Consider the following 21,982-nt stretch of genomic DNA (forward strand, 5'->3'; position numbering starts at 1 on the left):
TCGGGTCACTGGGCAACAGATTGTAGGTATGTGCTTCTGTTACATATGTTACAGAAATCTAAAACGGACTGTTTCTGGCCTAAATTGTCTTTAAAGCAAGATAAATTCTGCAAGCCCAGTCATAGATTTGTGGGACTTTGAGGATGTTTGACCTGAAAGCGCAACCACAGCGGTAGATACAAAACAGTTTTGCACAATATGACCCCTTTAACATCGCACATGACCTCATGACTGGAAGCTGAGCTCAGTCATCTGGAGAGCACACCAGGTGAAGCTGGTCTGGACTCCCCACGCTGCCTGTGCTGGAGCTTCCATCCCCCAGGTCCCGGGTCACCATGCACGGCAGATTGAGCTCAGTTGACCCTCCTGGACTGGAGTCACTCCTGCTGACGCATTCCTCCTCCAACACCAGGCACAGCTCCTTCAGGTCCAAATTCTCCTTCACCAGTCCGTCCTGCATGCGCTCCAGGTCGGCCAGCTTTTTCAAGTAGCCTCCCAAGTCCTCCCGCATGACTTTGGCCGCGTGGTGGCCAAACAGCTGCCATTCCCTGGCCAGCTTTTTGACTTTGAGCCGGTCGTCGTCCAGGAAGCAGCACAGGTCTCGCAGCTCCACGTTCTCCTCCTGCAGGCGCTGATTGATGACTTTCAGCTCCCTGATTTCCAGGAGGTGGCCCTGCAGCTGTTTGTTCACCTCCTTTATGAGCCTTCCGCGCTGGATGAGGGCGGATATCTTGTCCGACTCCTCTTTCCGCAGCCGGTTCACCAGCTCCTCTTTGGAGCAGGCCAGCAGATCCTCGTCGGACATCTTTGACAGTTCTCTGCTGAGAATTTCACCGTCGCTGCCCATTGTTTTTTAACGACAGAGTAGCCCTGAGAAGACACCACTAGGTGGATGCTTTCCTATCCGGAGCGCTCATCACATCCCGAGTGCTGCAGACAGTAAATCACTGCACCGCATAAGGCCAAAACACGCTCTTTTTTGCTTTTTCTTCCGGTGTGTGTTTTTATTTAATTATTTTTTAGGCAGTGCCGCCCTGTTCTGGTTCTGTTCAGGCCCGGTGGATCAACTGAGTCCCCCTCCAGCAGTTTTCAAAGGCCAGCCTGCAGATGTGGTTTTTGCGCCGCTGGCTTCATCCTCTCGTCGGGCTGCGCTCCTCCGCTCGCTCCGGCTGAATGAACTCTGGCGGATGTGCGGCGCAGGAAGACCGTTCACCAATTCATTCTTCGGGCTCGAAAATAAAAAAAGCGAGCACAAGCTTTGATCCGTTAAATGATGTTCATCACCCACGCTCATCCTCTGGAGCTGGCTTACAACCACAACAATGTCTGCCGCCTCCCTCCGCCACTTTCACCGCCACCACTCCGCCGGGAAGTCAAGTTACAGCGTTGGCGCAAGATGCGAGCCTTCAAAATAAAAGCTTTAATTTGTAAAAATTTGTGAAGTAAATGTTGGATGTTCTAGTAGTCTTCAGTGTTTTTTTTTTCCTTCCTCAGTTGAAAACCCAATATCAAATGTACAAATGTTGTGATTATTTTTTGGTTTTACATTCATATCTTTTATGATTTATAAGAGATGCTGATCAGCAATCATCACAGTTATCACTTCGTTTCATTATGTAAAAGCAGATTTAAATTGTTTTTTCCCTTAATATGCAAGTAATAAATGATAAATTCTTGCATTCTGTTCTTAACTATAAATTTAAAAAAAATCTGCTACGTGCTTTTTTGCATAGATTTTTCTTTATTCTTGTTGTTTCTTTCAGTTTCACATTTTTAAAATTATTTCCATATATGTTAATATATTTCGATTTTTTCCTTTTCACGTTTAGTAAGATTCATTTTTACTTTTACTTCAGTTCTTCCTGTGTTTGTCTGTTTCCTGGGTATGAAGACCACAATGTTAATAAGCACCTGTTTTGGAAGGGTTTTTTTTTTTGTGTGTTATTCTCGACATTAGTAAGATATATATTTTTGTGTATGTACTTTTTTTGCCAAAAAATAAATCAAATCAAATATCATTGTGATTTTTGATGTATTATTGATTATTTTTGTTGGTTAATTAATTCATTATGCTGTTGTAGGATTTTGTCTTTTTCAAATTATTTTTAAATACTTTATATATTGTTACTGTATTTTATTTGACGTACCTTGGCTCACTTATAGGAATGAAAGGTGCTAAATAAATCCCGTCTTGCTTTAATTTAGACCTTGGAGATTATGCACTCTCCACAACATAATGCAATGCAGTAACACAGCTTTTATTTTGACTGCCTGAAACGGAAGTTTTACTTTTATGCTTCTGTTGATCAGAAATTGTGGTTTCCTGTGCGGTTTCCAGTGTGAATATAGACCACTTTGTTGATGGGATCATCATGACAAAACAGCGACTTGGAAAACACCATTTGTTCTGCACTCATTGTTTGAGGGGAATCTTGTGGCTTGTCAGATGGATTTTAAAGGACAGGTCTGTGTGAAACCACATCCTGTTTTCTGCCCTAGATAAGAATGACCTCATAAAGGCCATGAGGTCACACCTTTGCTTTTTGTTGTACATTACCTGACACGTTCCACAGTTTTTCACATACTAATACAGACACACGGGAGTGAACGGCAGTACAGTCTGGTCTTTTCAGAAAGTGTGGCTGCAGCCTTTCTTTTTTCTGCTGAGGCATTTGGCCACATCCTTCCGCTTTGTGTCCCACCTCCATTGTTCCACTGAGGCCACAATAATGCAGGGTGTTAGCTGAGCAGAGGGGTGAGGATGGAAGCAGGGTGTCATGTGAGGTCAGAAATGAGGGTGTTGATGAGCAGAAAGTTGACAAAAAGCCATGCTGACTGAATCCTTTACTCCATGTTTCGAAGGGCACGTACAGTGAAAGGGAGGGCGGGGAGAGGGATTTGCAGGGATTTATTTAAATGAATCACCAGAGGAAAAGAGAGCAGATTGTGTAGATGCAACAAGCAGTGGCGGCTCCAAAGGCTAACTTTAGGGGGGGTAGTAAATTTGCTAAATATTAATTTCCAAAGTGAATCTCAAGTGATTTAAAAATGTTTTGTTTTCAGGAGAATTTGTCTGTTTGATTGACTGTTGGCAGGATGACTCAAAAAATAATGAACAGCATTCAATGAAATTTGGTGAGCAGATACACATCATGCTGGGAAATAAGTGATTCAATTTTGGAGGTGATCTGATTCTGAAACTGAGATCCAGAAGAATATTTGGCACATAGCAACATTTAACTCAAAATGTGAAATTCACTGAGCAGATGGATAATATCCTAAAAATAATTAGAGATTTTATTTTGTATTTCATCTGGAAATATTTTGGATCCAGGATCCAGAATATGTTTTAAGCATTCACAAACTTTTTTTTTATTCAAAATGTATTAATAGTGAGGTTCAAAAACATGTGTGAGCATCGAGGGAAAAATGTATGTAATTTTTTTAGTAGATGCAGAGCATATTCTGACTCTGGGTACCAGAAAAATGTTAGATGTTGCTTTCTTTTTTGATAAGCAACGTGCATGATCCTCCATTTCATAAAACTCAAGGTTCTCAAACTTGTTAGCCTGCACTAGCAACCAATAGGGCAGCAAATACTGACTCCTCTTCCTTTTTCTTCACTGTTCTTGCTGTGCAGCAAAATGCCAAAGATATCGTAAGTATGTCCCATTTGGGCTGCTGTATCAACATGGTGGTGCAACATGGTGGCCTCCATGAGAAGGCCGGTCTCCCATGTTGATTTGAAGGGCTCATTCTAGGCTTATGAAAGCACATTGATTTATTGGTGCAGGTAATTAATTACACATTAATGAGCAGATGGTTATGAATGCCATATTCCAGTTTTGATAATAAACGCTGCTAAATCCTAGACACAGTAGCATTCATGCCTTATAATATCACAAAAGCAAATAAATATATTTAGCAACAGTAAAGCTAGTTGGCGGTGGTAGTGACCAAGTGTTTAGCCCTTCTACATTTCTCCATCTAATGTGGAGTTGAGTCAGGAATGGCATCCAGTGTAAAAATTGTGCCAAATCAACAAGCAGATCCACCATGAATCTGCTGTGGCAACCCTGAGTGAAAACAAGGGAGCAGCCGGAGGGTCTTACTTTAGCAACAGTAAAACTAATTATGGTCTTAATCCTTCTTGGAATGTACTCTGCATCTGAAGCCTATGCCAATTTTAACTCAGTAGTTTTTTTTTTTTTTTAATGAATAGTTACAGAAAGCTATAATGACACTTGTTTCAAAAATAAAAGCATAGTGGTGTCAAGTTGGAAAGTCTCCACAATATCTGTGTTAAAATCTGTGACTGCTAAGATTCTATTAAGTCACAGTTAAAAAGGCTAAAGCAAATGTTGGGATTCACTGATGTAAGCCCTATCAAAATGGATTAGCATACACTTATCACACCCAAGCTGCTTGTACACAAAAAAGAGAATTGTTGAACCAATTAAAAAAAAATTCAACTGACAACATGCAAATTGAATTTTTTTTTTTTTTTTAATTAACAATTTATTCCCTGCACTGGTAACAGTGTGGGGCTTAGACAGCAAAAATATAGATGAGGGGGTGAGTGAGTTAAGTCATCCCACCCAAGTGGCAACACTCGAGCCCGTATTCTGACATCAAACCGGAAGTGCAGCTCTGAGAGACTGGCTGCTTGAGGCTGGCTCCAAAACAGAGCACATTCCTATAGAAGTCCATTTTAAAATGATCAACTTTAGAACAGAAATATACACGTTTACAGCCTGGTACAAAAAAAAAAATGTTTTGGTATAGTTTCTGCCTCTATGATCTATTGTGTAGGACTAGATGTTACTATCCCTCAAAAAATACTTGAGGCATCGATGAGACTCTGTGGGGTAGTCAATTGAGCGATGGCATCCTTTGGGTTGTCAAGTGGGGGTACGGGGTGAATTTTTCTAACTTCTTAGTTTAAGAAGTTTAAATCCATGAAATTCTGTATAATTGTGGGTGTTTTTGCTTTGAGCGACAGGGGCTGAGTCCAGTGACTCTGCTCCTCGTAGCCTCCGAACATAATGGATCCACTCGCTGTTGTGTTGTGTTTGTTTGGAGTACGTATTTTATTAAAAACACCTGGAATATATGGCTTGCTGTGTGGTGCATCATCCTAACAGATCATTTAAGACATCTAATGTTGGATGAGTTAGAATCTTCATAATTGTCCAGGTCTCCCTTGTAAAAGAGATCTTGATCTCAATGGGACTAACCTGGTTAAATAAATGTTAAACTAATTTAAAAATTAAAAGACGTTTCTGTTGAAATATTCACACTGAGTGAAGCTCTCGTCTTATCTAATGTTTTCTGCTAGCAGTGTTAGTACTTTTAACAGCTGTCTGTAGATCCACTTAATGTATGAAAATTCAGTAAGGTATATCTTATATATTATATTCCATTTCTAAGGTGGAGCTATGCTAGTATACTAAGGTATATCTAAATATCTAAAAAGGAAGAGTAAAATAGAAGAGTAGAAAAGAGTAGAATAGAGCCACTTAGGTGCCTGGTCTTGAGAACCAGGGATGGTAGGATGAAAAGCTTTTTTTGATTACTGATTACTGATGATTAGTGAGGAAATACGCGACTCAAAACTTTTACTGTCCACACCAAAGTAAATTGTTAGGAGAACCACCATGCTGTCCCCAAAAACATGATTAAATACACACCTGAACTGAAGTTAGCCTGTTAGCTGGTGCTTCGGATTCAAAGACAGGGTCGTATTCAGGCTTTTTTTCATCAGGCAATGAACCACCCACACTCCACCCCTTTATGCATTAATGAGTTCTTCGTGAACCAGCGGCTCTCAACGTGGAAGCAATTTTGATAGGTTGTTCAAACAATTTTGTTTTTTAAGTGCAATCAACATGGAGCAAGGCTGAGATGTACTCTTGGATTACTTTGCAAATCTGACTTCAATTTGACCTCTGAACTGGATATTAAATTTAGCTTATTGGGCTCGGGGGGGGGATTGTAACAAAAATAAAGACAGGATATCTTCGAACTGTATTTTTTATTTATTTATTTATAATCCAATTTTATCGCTGGAAGACTACATAGACTTGCAAGATAACATAACTGAATTCATGGTGCAGTCATGTGAATGGCTCACGAAGATAAATATATGATGCATTTATGGAGTAAAAATCAATGTTAAGATTACTATGTACAGTGAGGAAAATAAGTATTTGAACACCCTATGGTTTTGCAAGTTCTCCCACTTAGCAATCATGGAGGGGTCTGAAATTTTCATCTTAGGTGCATGTCCACTGTGAGAGACATAATCTAAAAAAAAAAAAAATCCAGAAATCACAATGTATGATTTTTTTTTTATAATTTATTTGTATGTTACTGCTGCAAATAAGTATTTGAACACCTACCAACCAGCAAGAATTCTGGCTCACACAGACCTGTTAATTTTCTTTAAGAAGCCCTCTTATTCTGCACTCTTTACCTGTATTAATTGCACCTGTTTGAACTTGTTACCTGTATAAAAGACACCTGTTCACACACTCAATCAATCACACTCCAACCTGTCCACCATAGCCAAGACCAAAGAGCTGTCTAAGGACACCAGGGATAAAACTGTAGACCTGCACAAGGCTGGGATGGACTACTGGACAACAGGCAAACAGCTTGGTAGAAGACAACAACTGTTATGATTATTTATTAGAGAGTGGAAGAAACACAAGATGACTGTCAATCTCCCTCGGTCTGGGATTCCAACGCGAGATTTCACTTTGTGGGGTAAGGATGATTCTGAGAAAGCTCAGAACTACACAGGAAGACCTGGTCAATGACCTGAAGAGAGCTGGGACCACAGTCACAAAGATTACATTAGTAACACATGATGCTGTCATGGTTTAAAATCCTGCAGGGCAGCAAGGTCCCCCTGCTCAAGCCAGCACATGTCCAGGCCCGTTTGAAGTTCATCAGTGACCATCTGGATGATCCAGAGGAGGCATGAGAGAAGGAAATGTGGTCAGATGAGAGCAGAATAGAGCTTTTTGGAATCAACTCCACTTACCATGTTTAGAGGACAAGAACAACCCCAAGAAATCCATCCCAACCGTGAAGCATGGGGGTGGAAACATCATACTCTGGGGCGCTCTTCTGCAAAGGGGACAGGACGACTGCACCGTATTGAAGGGAGGATGGATGGGGTCATGTATTGCGAGATTTTGGCAAACAACCTCCTTCCCTCAGTAAAAGCATTGAAGATGGGTCATGGCTGGGTCTTTCAGCATGACAATGACCCCAAACACACAGCCAGGGCAACTAAGGAGGGGCTCCGTAAGAAGCATTTCAAGGTCCTGGAGTGGCCTGGCCAGTCTCCAGACCTGAACTCAATAGAAAATCTTTGGAGGGAGCTGAAACTCCAAACCTTAAAGATCTAGAGAAAATCTGTATGGAGGAGTGGACCAAATATTAACATTGATTTTCACAGGTGTTCAAATACTCATTTGCAGCAGTAACATACAAATAAATTATTAAAAAAATCATACATTGTGATTTCTGGATTTTTTTTTTTTAGATTATGTCTCTCACAGTAGACATGCACCTAAGATGAAAATTTCAGACCCCTCCATGATTTCTAAGTGGGAGAACTTGCAAAATCGCAGGGTGTTCAAATACTTATTTTCCTCACTGTAAGTGAGGAAGTAATACATTAGGTTAGATTAGAGATTAGACAGAACTTTATTAATCCCTTGGGAAGACTCCCTCAGGGAAATTGAGGTTCCAGCAGCATTGTATAGCTGCACACAGGGTAAGAAGCACATAGAGCATCAAAAAAATGTATATATGTATTTCCAGTGTTGCAGCCAAGAAGATGATTTGTTCAGAGCAGATGAGAATTTTAGGATATTGATAAGGAACCATTCTTCATTCTGTTGAAAGATTATGTTCACTCTCACCTTGAATTGTGTGCAGGTGCAGATGTTTTTGTTGTTGTTGTTGTTTTTGTTTTTATTAAATAAAATAATCTGGGAAACGTTCAAAGACACACATAATATGATTCCCTCACCAGATGTAAATGTTTTTAAAATTAATTATGGCAATTATTGTAAATCTCTGTTTGTTAAGTGTTCTTGTTTAATTACATTGACGTACATGATGTATGTTTTTATATACAAATTTGTATACTTTTTCCACATAAATAAATTCATTATGAATTATAATGTGAAAATGTAAATGTGGCTGCATTATTTACTTTTTGCATTTATTTATAAATATTGTAATTTTTTTTAAACATTTTTGTGCTTAAAATGTTTGGGGCACGTTAAATGTGCCTTAAAACGTTATATAACAGTAATATATTTATTATTAATACGTAATTTTAAAAGTTTCCCCACACCATAGTATGTATAACGTTTTCTGTGACGTCAGTAAACAGGAAGTGCGTGTTTGGTGGCTGCTGTGATGGAGCTCTCACAGTGATGCGATCAGTGGTAATGTTTTCAAGGACATACGTAAAAACTGGAGTTATTTCCGTCGTTATATCGCCGTGATAGATGAGTCATAAATAAATGTGATGTATAACGTGCAGCTGTGAACGCAGTCTCTGCTGACGCTGGTAAACCCAGCTTCACGACGGAGCTAACAAGCTAATATGTAAGTTAGCTCAAATAAGCCACGGAAATTAAATGTAGGTTAACTCGATGGGTTAGCTTGTTTTGTGTCCTGGTGTTATTGAGAGCAGCTTTGGATATCATTGATAACAAAGGCCTTTAACGCTTTGAGTAGCTTTGATCCAATCACATGGTGGTTAACTAGAACGAAGTAACCCCACTGCTTTTTCTTTAGACGCTGGACAGATGGCAGTGGAGCTGGATGTGTTTGTGGGTAACACCACGATCATCGATGAGGAGGTTTATCAGTTATGGCTAGATGGACACACAGGTATGAAAATCCACAATCTCTCCTGTTTTGATCAGTTAATTGACCATAAACACTGATTCTACTGCAATCCACCCTGGAATAAACTAGTGATAGCAACAGGTAACTTCATCAACCACTCTGGCAGCGGCTGGACTGAACGGTGTAGGACGTGCAGGAGCCGAAAATATCGCAGGAATGTGCAGGAGGCCTGAAAAAAAAATGCTGGTGTGCCATGGTGGCTGCTCAATCACTGTATTACGTCACTAAGCCATATATATTGATTTATAACAAAACTGTTGAAACGGGTAATAAATGTAAAGATGATTGAATATATCATCAGAGCAGTAAATTGATCAGTCCGTGTGAACGCAGCACAGATCACTGCTGCTGCTGCGGTCAAGTACTGTCAGAAATTACAGCCTGTTTGCTTGGATTTTTTTTCATATGGGGTGGGGTGGGGTGGGGGGTCAGCTTCACTGGGCTCATGCACCATATATAGGCCAGAATTAATCTTTTTTGTGGATACAATGAATTATTTTACCAAAAATAAAACGAAAACCATGCTCCTGCCACAAGCAACTGCTGAGTTTGAAGCAACAAAAAAAGTCCTGGTGTGCTTCAAAGCCTTGATGTCTTGCATAACTAGATTTTCTCAATGGCAATATTTCCAAACAGGAGAATATACTTCAACTACCAGCTCACATTATTCTTTTGATGGGTCATGTTGAAACTATACATGGTCAGTCATTACACCCGTGCTTTGACTCAAACTGCCCTCGTATTAGTATATAAAAAAAATTTCTGTTTTGATCTTCCTCTTTGCCTGGACTTAGCTAAAATACCAAGTATGGTGCATCCAGAAAATATTCACAGTGCTTCACTTTTTCCACATTTTGTTATGTTACAGCCTCTTTGCAAAATGGAGTAAATTCATTTTTCCTCAAAATTCTACACACAATACCCCATAATGACAATGTGAATTTTTTGGAGGTTTTTGCAAATTTATTACAAATTAAAACTAAGAAATCACATGTGCATAAATATTTGGTTGCATTTCATATACTGGTGTATCAAAAAGTGTGGACTAGTTTTACATCCTCATTGAAGACAACTTTGGATGCTGTAGCTCCTCTAAAAAAGAGAGCTTTAAATCAGAAGTGCCTGACTCCATGGTATAACTCACAAACTCGTAGCTTAAAGCAGATAACCCGTAAGTTGGAGAGGAAATGGCGTCTCACTAATTTAGAAGATCTTCACTTAGCCTGGAAAAAGAGTCTGTTGCTCTATAAAAAAGCCCTCCGTAAAGCTAGGACATCTTTCTACTCATCACTAATTGAAGAAAATAAGAACAACCCCAGGTTTCTTTTCAGCACTGTAGCCAGGCTGACAGAGAGTCAGAGCTCTATTGAGCTGAGTATTCCATTAACTTTAACTAGTAATGACTTCATGACTTTCTTTGCTAACAAAATTTTAACTATTAGAGAAAAAATTACTCATAACCATCCCAAAGACGTATCGTTATCTTTGGCTGCTTTCAGTGATGCCGGTATTTGGTTAGACTCTTTCTCTCCGATTGTTCTGTCTGAGTTATTTTCATTAGTTACTTCATCCAAACCATCAACATGTTTATTAGACCCCATTCCTACCAGGCTGCTCAAGGAAGCCCTACCATTATTTAATGCTTCGATCTTAAATATGATCAATCTATCTTTGTTAGTTGGCTATGTACCACAGGCTTTTAAGGTGGCAGTAATTAAACCATTACTTAAAAAGCCATCACTTGACCCAGCTATCTTAGCTAATTATAGGCCAATCTCCAACCTTCCTTTTCTCTCAAAAATTCTTGAAAGGGTAGTTGTAAAACAGCTAACTGATCATCTGCAGAGGAATGGTCTATTTGAAGAGTTTCAGTCAGGTTTTAGAATTCATCATAGTACAGAAACAGCATTAGTGAAGGTTACAAATGATCTTCTTATGGCCTCGGACAGTGGACTCATCTCTGTGCTTGTTCTGTTAGACCTCAGTGCTGCTTTTGATACTGTTGACCATAAAATTTTATTACAGAGATTAGAGCATGCCATAGGTATTAAAGGCACTGCGCTGCGGTGGTTTGAATCATATTTGTCTAATAGATTACAATTTGTTCATGTAAATGGGGAATCTTCTTCACAGACTAAAGTTAATTATGGAGTTCCACAAGGTTCTGTGCTAGGACCAATTTTATTCACTTTATACATGCTTCCCTTGGGCAGTATTATTAGACGGTATTGCTTAAATTTTCATTGTTACGCAGATGATACCCAGCTTTATCTATCCATGAAGCCAGAGGACACACACCAATTAGCTAAACTGCAGGATTGTCTTACAGACATAAAGACATGGATGACCTCTAATTTCCTGCTTTTAAACTCAGATAAAACTGAAGTTATTGTACTTGGCCCCACAAATCTTAGAAACATGGTGTCTAACCAGATCCTTACTCTGGATGGCATTACCCTGACCTCTAGTAATACTGTGAGAAATCTTGGAGTCATTTTTGATCAGGATATGTCATTCAAAACGCATATTAAACAAATATGTAGGACTGCTTTTTTGCATTTACGCAATATCTCTAAAATCAGAAAGGTCTTGTCTCAGAGTGATGCTGAAAAACTAATTCATGCATTTATTTCCTCTAGGCTGGACTATTGTAATTCATTATTATCAGGTTGTCCTAAAAGTTCCCTAAAAAGCCTTCAGTTAATTCAAAATGCTGCAGCTAGAGTACTGACGGGGACTAGAAGGAGAGAGCATATCTCACCCATATTGGCCTCTCTTCATTGGCTTCCTGTTAATTCTAGAATAGAATTTAAAATTCTTCTTCTTACTTATAAGGTTTTGAATAATCAGGTCCCATCTTATCTTAGGGACCTCGTAGTACCATATCACCCCAATAGAGCACTTCGCTCTCAGACTGCAGGCGTACTTGTAGTTCCTAGGGTTTGTAAGAGTAGAATGGGAGGCAGAGCCTTCAGCTTTCAGGCTCCTCTCCTGTGGAACCAGCTCCCAATTCAGATCAGGGAGACAGACACCCTCTCTACTTTTAAGATTAGGCTTAAAACTTTCCTTTTTGCTAAAGCTTATAGTTATGGCTGGATCAGGTGACCCTGAACCATCCCTTAGTTATGCTGCTATAGATGTAGACTGCTGGGGGGTTCCCATGATGCACTGTTTCTTTCTCTTTTTGCTCTGTATGCACCACTCTGCATTTAATCATTAGTGATCGATCTCTGCTCCCCTCCACAGCATGTCTTTTTCCTGGTTCTCTCCCTCAGCCCCAACCAGTCCCAGCAGAAGACTGCCCCTCCCTGAGCCTGGTTCTGCTGGAGGTTTCTTCCTGTTAAAAGGGAGTTTTTCCTTCCCACTGTAGCCAAGTGCTTGCTCACAGGGGGTCGTTTTGACCGTTGGGGTTTTACATAATTATTGTATGGCCTTGCCTTACAATATAAAGCGCCTTGGGGCAACTGTTTGTTGTGATTTGGCGCTATATAAAAAAATTGATTGATTGATTGATTGATTGACTTGTTACGCTCTGGTTAATTTTTATGAACATCAGATGTAATTTCTTGGAGAAGAGAAGACCTATCAAAACAATCTTGGTGTCATATTAAAGCTTTCCAGTGATATGTAGTACATAACATTTGGACATAAATCAAGGAACGTCTGCTCTGGTGAAATAATTTTGTCAGGGGTGGACTTGGCGGTGGAGGCGGTGGTGATTCAATAAACATACAGTCATTTTATTTCAAGATGTCTTTAAATATGGTATATTATGAAAGAACAGGTTCTTCACAACATTTTGACACCGGTTCCATAGATTTTGCATGACAATTGACTGAATAATGCTATTCTTTGCAAAGAAAGGTCAATTCCGAGAAAATCAACAAAAACATTTTGAATTCCAATACATTTTCCATTTATTTATGTCACATAAATTGGCTTTTTCTCTAAAACTAAATGGAATAATTAAATCCAGAGGGTTGCATTTGAAAGGGATACATGTGCATCCTTTACATAATGAATAATAAAAAAAAAAAGACCATTTTGACCCTGTTACAATTTTTAGGCCCAATTTGTGAAATGCAACTATTTCCAGCCTTTGCCATGAAGCACAAAATTGAGCTCAGGTACATGCTGAGTGTTTCTGGGAGTAAACTGAGGTTTCACAAAAATGAAGGGAGATCGTCTTTAGCTTCAACCTGCCTATTGGTGGAAGCTAAGGATGACTCATCATCTTTGAGATGTTTCTACAGCTTAATTGGAGTCCACCTGGTGTAAATTCAGTGGATTGGACATGATTTTGAAAGGCACACAACTGTCTACATAGGTCCCACAGTTGACAGTTATGTCAGAGCACAAACCAAGCATGAAGTCAAAGGGATTGTCTGTAGACCTCCAAGGCAGGATTGTCTCAAGACACACATATGGAGAAGGGTACAGAAACGTTTCTGCTGCTTTGAAGGTTCTACAGAGCACAGTGGCCTCCATCGTTTGTAAATGGAAGAAGTTTGGCTCGACCAGGACTCTTCCTAGAGCTGGCCACCCATCTAAACTGAGTGATCGGAGTGAAGGGTCTTACTCAGGGAGGTACCCAAGAACCACTCTGTCAGAGCTCTAGCATTCCTCTGTGGAGAGAGGAGAACCTTCCAGAAGGACAGTCATCTCTGCAGCAATCCACCAATCAGGCCTGTATGGTAGAGTGGCCAGAGGGAAGCCACTCTTTAGTAAAAGGCACATGGCAGCCTGCCTGGAGTTTGTCAAAAGGCACCTGAAGGACTCTCAGACCATGAGAAACAAAATTCCTGGTCTGATGAGACAAAGATTGAATGCCAGGCTTTGTGTTTGGAGGAAACCAGGCACCATCCCTACAGTGAAGCATGGTGATGGCAGCATCATACAACCCCAATTCCAGTGAAGTTGGGACGTTGTGTAAAATGTAAATAAAAACAGAATACATTGATTTGCAAATCCTCTTCAACCTATATTCAATTGAATACACCACAAAGACAAGATATTTAATGTTCAAACTGATAAACTTTGTTGTTTTTTTGCAAATATTTGGTCATTTTGAAGTGGATGCCTGCAACACATTTCAAAAAAGTTGGGACGGGGCAACAAAAGACTGGGAAAGTTGATGAATCCTTAAAGAACACTTAATTGGAAACACATGAGTGTCATGATTGGGTATAAAAGGAGCATCCCCAAAAGGCTCAGCCATTCACAAGCAAAGATGGGGCGAAGGTCACCACTTTGTGAACAACTGCATGAAAAAATAGCCCAACAGTTTAAGTACAATGTTTTTCACTGTTCAGTTGCAAGGAATTTAGGGATTCAAGCATCTACAGTCCATAATATAATCAGAAGATTCAGAGAATCTGGAGAACTTTCTACACGTAAGCGGCAAGGCCGAAAACCAACAATGAATGGCTGTGACCTTCGATCCCTCAGGCGGCACTGCATTAAAAACCAACATCATTGTGTAAAGGATCTTACCACATGAGCTCATGAACCCTTCAGAAAACCATTGCCAGTTAACACAGTTCGTCTCTACATCTACAAGTGCAAGTTAAAACTCTACCATGCAAAGTGAAAGCCATACATCAACAACATCCAGAAACGCCGCTGCCTTCTCTGGGCCTGAGCTCATTTGAAATGGACAGACGCACAGTGGAAAAGTGTGCTGTGATCTGATGAGTCCATATTTCAAATTGTTTTTGGAAATCATGGACGTCGTGTCCTCTGGACAAAAGAGGAAAAAGACCATCCAGATTGTTACCAACGCACAATTGAAAAGCCAGCATTTGTGATGGTATGGGGGTGTGTTAGTGCCCATAGCATAGGCAGCTTACACATCTGTGATGGCACCATCAATGCTGAAAGGTACAACCAGGTTTTCGGAGCAACACATGCTGTCATCCAAACAACATCTTTTTCAGGGACGTCTCTGCTTATTTCAGCAAGACAATGCCAAGCCACATTCTGCACGTGTTACAACAGCGTTGCTTTGTAGTAAAAGAGTGCGGGTACTAGACTGGCCTGCCTGCAGTCCAGACCTGTTGCCCATTGAAAATGTGTGGTGCGTTATGAAGCTCAAAATACGACAGTGGAGACCCTGGACTATTGAACAACTGAAGTCATGCATCAAGTAAGAATGGGAAAGAATTCCACCTACAAAGCTTCAACAATTAGTGTCCTCAGTTCCCAAATGCTTATTGAGTGTTGTTAGAAGGAAAGGTGATGTAACACAGCGGTAAACAAACCACTGTCCCAGCTTTTTTTTAAATGTGTTGCAGGCATCCATTTCAAAATGAGCAAATATTTGCACAAAAATAATAAAGGTTATCAGTTTGAACATTAAATATCTTGTCTTTGTGGTGTATTCAATTGAATATAGGTTGTAGAGGATTTGCAAATCATTGTATACTGTTTATATTTACATTTTTCACAACGTCCCAACTTCAATGGAATTGGGGTTGTATTGTGGGGATGTTTTTCAACGGCAGGAACTGGGAGACTAGTCAAGATTGAAGGAAACATGAATGCAGAAATGTGCAGAGACATCCTGGATGAAAATCTGCTCCAGAACACTCTTGACCTCAGAGTAGAGTGATGATTCATCTTTCAGTAGGACAATGACCCTAAGTACACAGCCAAGATATCAAAGGAGTGGCTTCAGGACAACTCTGTGAATGTCCTTGAGTGCCCTAGCCAGAGTCCAGACCTGAATCCTATTGAACATCTCTGGAGAGATCTGAAATGGCTGCACACCGACACTCCCCATCCAACCTGATGGAGCTTGAGAGGTGCTGCAAAGGGGAATGGGCAAAACTGCACAAAGATAAGTGCACCAAGTATGTGGCATCATATTCAAGATGACTTGAGGCTGTAATTTCTGCCAAACAAAGTATTGAGCAAAGGGTGTGAATACTTATGTGCACGTGATTTCATAGTTTTATTTTTAATAAATTAGCAAAAAACAAAAAACGTCTCTCATGTTGTCATTATAGGGTGTTGTGAGTAGAATTTTGAGGGTAAAAATTAATTTACTCCATTTTGGAATAAGACTAAAAAGGGGCAGGGGTGGTGGCCAAGTGGTTAGTGCGCTTGGTTTCAGTGCGTAAGGTTTACAGTTCAAACCCCACCCCTGCCACATTTCTCCATGTAATGTGGAGTTGAGTCAGGAAGGTGTAAAACCTGTGCCAAAATCAACATGCAGATCCACCTCGGATCTTCTGTGGCAACCCCAAGTGAAAAAAACAAGGAGCAGCAGAAGAGACCTACTCTGTAACAGAATAAAATGTGGAAAAAGTGAATCGTTGTGAATAATTTCCAGCTGTATGGTACTATAAGCCATGCTCAGTTCTTTCTATGAATTCTGTTTAATCATTTGTGATTTCAGTCATTTTATCACTGCTGCTGTGAATTATGCTTCTCTGATTTATCCATGTGAACAGTGAATGATGCAGTCAAGGTGCGAATGGACGGAGGCGTACTGGAGGAGTTTGAGGCCAGTGCAGATGTTCTGTTGAGTGACACTATGGACCAGTACAGGACCTTTCATATGTGTGAGCGTCTGTTGCATAGCCCAGCCAAACTGGCTAACCAGCTGCTGTTCCAGATTCCACCTCACAGGCAGGCCATGCTGATAGAGAAGTAAAGTACTGTTACTCTCATTTTGACTCTGACCTGTTCTGAAGCCTTTCCACACTTATTAAATATTGTATAATATATTTATCCAATGCCTGGAAGAAAATTGTAAAATTGGATAATATGAGTAATTTATCCAAAATATTTCAAAAAGTGAAGGCTTTCTGTTTTATTTGAAACAAGCTTGGTGGGTTTTTAAAGGGATGAGTTGGCTTTTAAACCTTTTCAGGCATTTTTTTTTTTAACAGGTTTGAGCCAGATATTACCCTACGTTGGCCTCATTTTAAGTGCGTTTAAACCAAGTTAATATTGCTTAAACTTTCATCTACCTAAAAACTTGGTTGGAGGAAGTAACCTGTGTCGGACTGGCGTCTTGTCCAGGGGGAGTCGTACGCTCTCATCTAGTTCGTGTTACGGAATTTGGGGATGAACACTGGCACCAGTGGGCCTCAGGGCCTGTGATACTATAAACTACTTTTAAATTTGTTGATGATGTTTTGAACCAGTTTTGACCAGATTTTGCTTCTTTGTGAATTGTTTTTAATAGTAAGCAGATGGTAAACTGGTTTGAACCGGTCTGCCTAAATTTCAGAAGCTATTTTTGAGTTGTATACTTCTAGTTCAAACAAAATATGAAATTCAAAGGAGTCCTTGGATACTGAGAAACTTTTGCTGCATTTTCCCTTATTTACTAGAAAACTAGCAGTCGTAATCTATGTGTTATTTTTTGGTATGGGGTCAGCCTTACATTTTGTTATTCTGTCAGTGCAGAAGGTACAGTGGATATGATGCAGATTTGTGTGTTTATTTAAACCCACCCATTTATTGTAATATAACAGTAGAAGAGACTGTTGACTGAAATATTTTTTTTCTTTTCTTTATTTTCTGTTGTCTCTGTTTCTTTGTCCAGATACTATGCATTTGATGATGCATTTGTCCGTGAGGTCCTAGGCAAGAAACTTTCAAAAGGAACCAAGAAAGACCTGGACGATATTAGTGGAAAGACGGGTGTTACGCTAAAAAGCTGCAGACGACAGGTAAAGGGTTCATCTGGATTATCACGTCTAGTGTTCAGTATTTATCAGAGGAATCTACAACAATTGTTTTGAAGTTTTTATTTAACTATATCTTGTTGAAGTAATTTTTTTTTTTGTTGATTTTATTGTTTTTGTGTGAATAGGTTAATAAAACAGCAAATTTTGTGAGATGTCAAACATGTTACTGCAGTTATCAACGGGAACATTTATTTAGTTATAACAGGATAGCCTGGGTTGAATGTGTGCATAACAAGTGTGGGTTTGCATAAATCATACTGTTTTTGCCAGAGTAAAACTGCTGTGTCTGTGTTTAACTTCAGTTTGACAACTTCAAGCGTGTTTTCAAAGTTGTGGAAGAGCTTAAGGGCCCCCTGGTGGAGAACATTCGTCAGCATTTTCTTCTCTCTGACAAGCTTGCAAGGTAGTCATTTAGGAGAACCAAGCATGACCCTTTCTTTTGTGGGTTAAATTTCATAAACTACTTAAAATCTGTTATTGTATTTTATGGTGTTGTAATGGTAGGTTTTTTAAATAATGTTGGGTCATTGTTTTTGTGCATATAGATTTGTGTAAAAAGATATATGAAAAGCCAGCTTTCATGATTTTCCAACCAAGCAAAGCAACAGATTTTCAACCAATAGCTCTGATTCTTCATCTTCTTTAAAGCCTCTTTAATGCCTCCCTCTCTTTGTTTCAGGGATTATGCTGCGATAGTTTTCTTTGCCAACAATCGTTTTGAGACAGGCAAAAGAAAACTGCAATATCTCACTTTTCAGGACTTTGCTTTCTGTGCTGGGCAACTCATCAATAATTGGACAGTTGGGGCTGTTGGTGAGCACATTGTCTGGTTTCTTATGGCTTTTCATTTGGTTTCTAAGGTCAGAAGTCAACATACATTAGCCATTTTCACATTTATAAACTGTGCATTCTCTGTTAATATTCCGCTTTGGTGCTATATGTGAATAAAAGACGAAGTGACTAATAGGGAAAAAATTATCCGTCTTTTGGCCCATTCCTGATCCTGCAACACATGTAGAATGCTTTAATACATGTTTAGTGCAGGGGGAACTAGATGGATTATTTCCGTAGGATTTGACTGTAATAGAGTTACCTCATAGAAAGTGGTGCTGTATTTAGAACAACCATCCTCTCTCTTTCTGTCCTCCTCTGTCTCTTTCACTCTCTCACATTTGCATTTTTAAACGTGCAACCAAGGATACAAAACACTGTGCAGTCCAGCTGACCTCTTGAATAATTGTATGACTTCATTAACGTGCACCATCCAGTATATAAATGTTTATTTTATTTAATTTTTGCTGTTTGCACTCAGTGCACACTCTGTTCTGCATATCCTGGCTCTGCTCCACAGAACAGGAGGTCTGAGAGACTGCAACACTCTCTCTGTCACGCATGTACATAGTATAATGCAACTGTCCCCCATCTCGCTGATTTATTATTTCATATCAGCTGATTTTGGTTCAGATTGTGACTTGTAGTGTTTAATGAGGCCTGTTGATCGTCAGAGGTCCTCTAGGGTTTCAACAGAACAAAGATTACAATTAAAGTGAACAAGCTAATTGGATTTAGGTTGAATGTTGTGACAATGACCGAGTTGAGTTTTTATTGTAGATAACATGGTAGAAGACATGGATGTAGATCTCGACAAAGAATTTTTGCAAGACTTGAAGGAGCTGAAGATTCTAATCACCGACAAAGATTTGCTCGATCAGCACAAAAGGTAAATTATAAAATCACACATTTGCTGCTAATTACTAAAAAAAAAAAAAAAGAGAGAGAGACTGAGCTGTCTGATGTATAATGGGTTTCTCTGTCGCTTTGTCTCCTTTCTGTTCAGTTTGGTCTGTACGGCTCTCAGGGGAAAGACAAAAGCTTTTAATGAGATGGAGGCTAATTTCAAGGTGAGAAACATTATAACCTCATATCCAAAAGGGTTCTACAAGGGGTGATTGTTTTGAGCCTGACCCAGAAAAAGTAGGATGTGGTTCTCTGTCTCATATTCTGAGAAACCACCATTTCTCAACTTTGCACCCGGTGTGTCAAAATGTCACACACTGTTGAGAAATGTTCATTTTTCAAGACTGCAAAAAATGGAGAATGATGTTTTACTTTTTCTGGGTCAGGCTCAAAACTTCTCAATCAGCCCTTGAATCACAATGAAAGGAGATGCAAATGACAAGAGGATGTTCTTATGCTATATTGATGGATAATGAATATAAATGTCAATATATTTTTTAAATTTCTAGAATCTTTCTAGGGGCCTTGTTAATATTGCTGCAAAGTTAACCAACACTAAAGATGTCAGAGATTTCTTCATCGATCTTGTGGAGAAGGTACGTATGTTTTAAAATGGTACCTGAGAGCCACGATGACCCCGCGACTACTTGTTAGATGCTGTGATGTAACGTCTCCTGCCCTAATTCTGTCTCCCAGTTTATTGAGCCGTGCCGTTCTGACCGCTGGACAGCTGCAGACATGAGACTCTACCTAACTCACTACACCAACTCTGCACACATACTTGACTCATTCAAGTGAGTTAATGCACCTTCATTTTGCAAATTTCTGTGGCACTAGTCCTGCATTATCTGTCCCCATGGGGGCAACCATGCTAAAAATACATAACAGTTGTGATACTTTAGAGAATTAATCACAAACTATCTACTGATTCAATAAAAAATATATTCTTTGGGTCTTGTTACCTCCTGCTGGAGCATAAAAGTGTAAAAGCTGATATGTAGATGTATTTAGAGTGAGTTGTGTGCTATTGACGCCCCCGTTCTGCCAGTGGGTGTCACCCTATCTCGCCCCGTTTTCTTAAACTGTAGTTACCTTGTTTCTCATGCAAACACTCTGGAATGTAGTTAAGGGTTTACACAGTCCTGCACTACTACATACTTAACAAAGAGATATTCATAAAAAGAAACATCGACTCCCTCCTTTGACACTAAGCAAACAAAGAATGCCTCATTTGCTCATTTCACTGGGATGTCATAATTTTTATGAAATTTACTTGTACTTTTTCTCTCTCTTTCTCTTCCCTCCCTCAGGCATCAGGGTGTGTGGGACAGATACATGGGTGTCGTCAAAAGTTGTATCTTCAAAATGTATCACGACTGAAGCATTTTCTTCTCGGCCTGCCCCCCCACCCCATCTTCTGTTGGTTTGTTTTCCATCAGTTCCTTTCAGTGAAGCCTTTTTATTTTTAGTCTTGTGCTCGTGTGTTCCGTCAGTACTCACGAATTCTACTTCTGAAACATCACTGTAAGTAAATCAGTAAAGCTTATTTTTATGGTGTTTTTCACACACAGATGGTCACAAAGCTCTTCACGGTTATAAATTAACTTGAAGGTAAACTCACTTTTAGCCCGCTGTTTGCTCCACTAGACTCTCGTCACAGTGTCTGTAAATGTAAATAAAAATCAGTCTGATTCAATGAAAACTTCATTCTCTTATGTTATTATATCAAATTGGTTTATATACATATATATATATATATTTTTTATGAGTGAGATTACAGACAGAAAGAGAGAGCACGAGAAAGCTATCAAAATGTAAGTGGACATTTAAAGCCCCGTTTCAGTGCAGCAGTAATTATTAATGTGTTGGACAGTGAACGCGATCAATAGGTTACAGATGTAATGAATTGAGGCATCAGCGAGTGCGTGGGTTTGCCTGTGTTTGGTCATGGGAAGATGGGAGCACCCAGGGGGGAACATTTGGTCAAGCTTAGGGAGTCGCCAGTGATTTGAGGCTGTGATTTTTAACAACACTCCTTGTAATGACAGCTGTCATCGCTACCACCACCCACAAGTGAAGGAAATACAAACAGGCCTAGCCTAATTTTATGCTAAAACACTGTACCTATACTGAAAAAAAAATCATTCAAGTTGTTCTGATTTTAATCTTCCGTGAAGACCATCATGCCTGGCGGACTGTCCAGAGTGTTCCTGTCTCATGTCCAGTGACTACTGGGATTGGCTCCGGTCTTAACTAGAATAATCAGGTTTAGAAAAAGGATGGATAAAGACCATTGTTTCATAATAGGTGCAGATATAAAAAAAAAAACATTTGGAAATGAACCCCTGCACACTAATGTCACAGACATACAGTGCAACAAAGTTTGAATGTTGGTCAGTAGTAATGACAGCGCTTTATATTTAGTATTTTAATCCACAAAGCGTCATCACTTTATTCTGCGAAAAACGCTGACAAATTTTCCAAGCATGCCTCTCTCTCTCTCTCTCTCTTCCACTCTCTAATTTTTGTCCACATTCCATTAACGTCTCTCTCCAGTGCTATAAATATCCCATCTGTCAGATTGGACGAGAGCAAGGACTTTA

The 21,982-nt window shown here is 39.6% G+C and overlaps 2 protein-coding genes across 3 annotated transcripts; one reads left to right on the forward strand and one right to left on the reverse strand.

Annotated features, from left to right (window-relative positions):
- ccdc85b (coiled-coil domain containing 85B) lies at positions 1 to 1,428 on the reverse strand. Its single transcript, XM_034181605.1, has one exon. The coding sequence runs from the start codon at positions 845 to 847 to the stop codon at positions 245 to 247; it is 603 nt and encodes a 200-aa protein (XP_034037496.1). The 5' UTR covers positions 848 to 1,428; the 3' UTR covers positions 1 to 244.
- A 6,975-nt stretch (positions 1,429 to 8,403) lies between these two features.
- On the forward strand, positions 8,404 to 21,938 carry fibpa (fibroblast growth factor (acidic) intracellular binding protein a). 2 transcript variants are annotated; one of them, XM_034181602.1, is made up of 11 exons: positions 8,404 to 8,634; positions 8,827 to 8,922; positions 16,395 to 16,593; positions 17,498 to 17,624; positions 17,945 to 18,045; positions 18,322 to 18,455; positions 19,254 to 19,362; positions 19,480 to 19,543; positions 19,889 to 19,975; positions 20,076 to 20,173; positions 20,690 to 21,938. In XM_034181602.1, the coding sequence occupies exons 2-11, from the start codon at positions 8,838 to 8,840 to the stop codon at positions 20,757 to 20,759; spliced, it is 1,074 nt and encodes a 357-aa protein (XP_034037493.1). In that variant the 5' UTR covers positions 8,404 to 8,634; positions 8,827 to 8,837; the 3' UTR covers positions 20,760 to 21,938. The 2 variants fall into 2 exon arrangements, with proteins under 2 accessions (XP_034037493.1, XP_034037494.1); XM_034181603.1 differs by having other exon boundaries at positions 8,450 to 8,471.
- The last annotated feature ends 44 nt before the right edge of the window (positions 21,939 to 21,982 follow it).

The sequence above is a fragment of the Thalassophryne amazonica genome, chromosome 11, assembly GCF_902500255.1.
Source record: "Thalassophryne amazonica chromosome 11, fThaAma1.1, whole genome shotgun sequence".
NCBI classification, from domain to species: Eukaryota; Metazoa; Chordata; class Actinopteri; order Batrachoidiformes; family Batrachoididae; genus Thalassophryne; species Thalassophryne amazonica.

Bases quoted from the DNA above. Each gene is read 5' to 3' on its own strand.
- ccdc85b (XM_034181605.1), bottom strand. From the start codon at position 847: ATGGGCAGCGACGGTGAAATTCTCAGCAGAGAACTGTCAAAGATGTCC.
- fibpa (XM_034181602.1), top strand. From the start codon at position 8,838: ATGGCAGTGGAGCTGGATGTGTTTGTGGGTAACACCACGATCATCGAT. The intron at 16,594-17,497 runs GTAAAGTACTGT...TTCTTTGTCCAG, and splicing joins CAGGCCATGCTGATAGAGAA to ATACTATGCATTTGATGATG. The intron at 19,363-19,479 runs GTAAATTATAAA...CTTTCTGTTCAG, and splicing joins TTGCTCGATCAGCACAAAAG to TTTGGTCTGTACGGCTCTCA.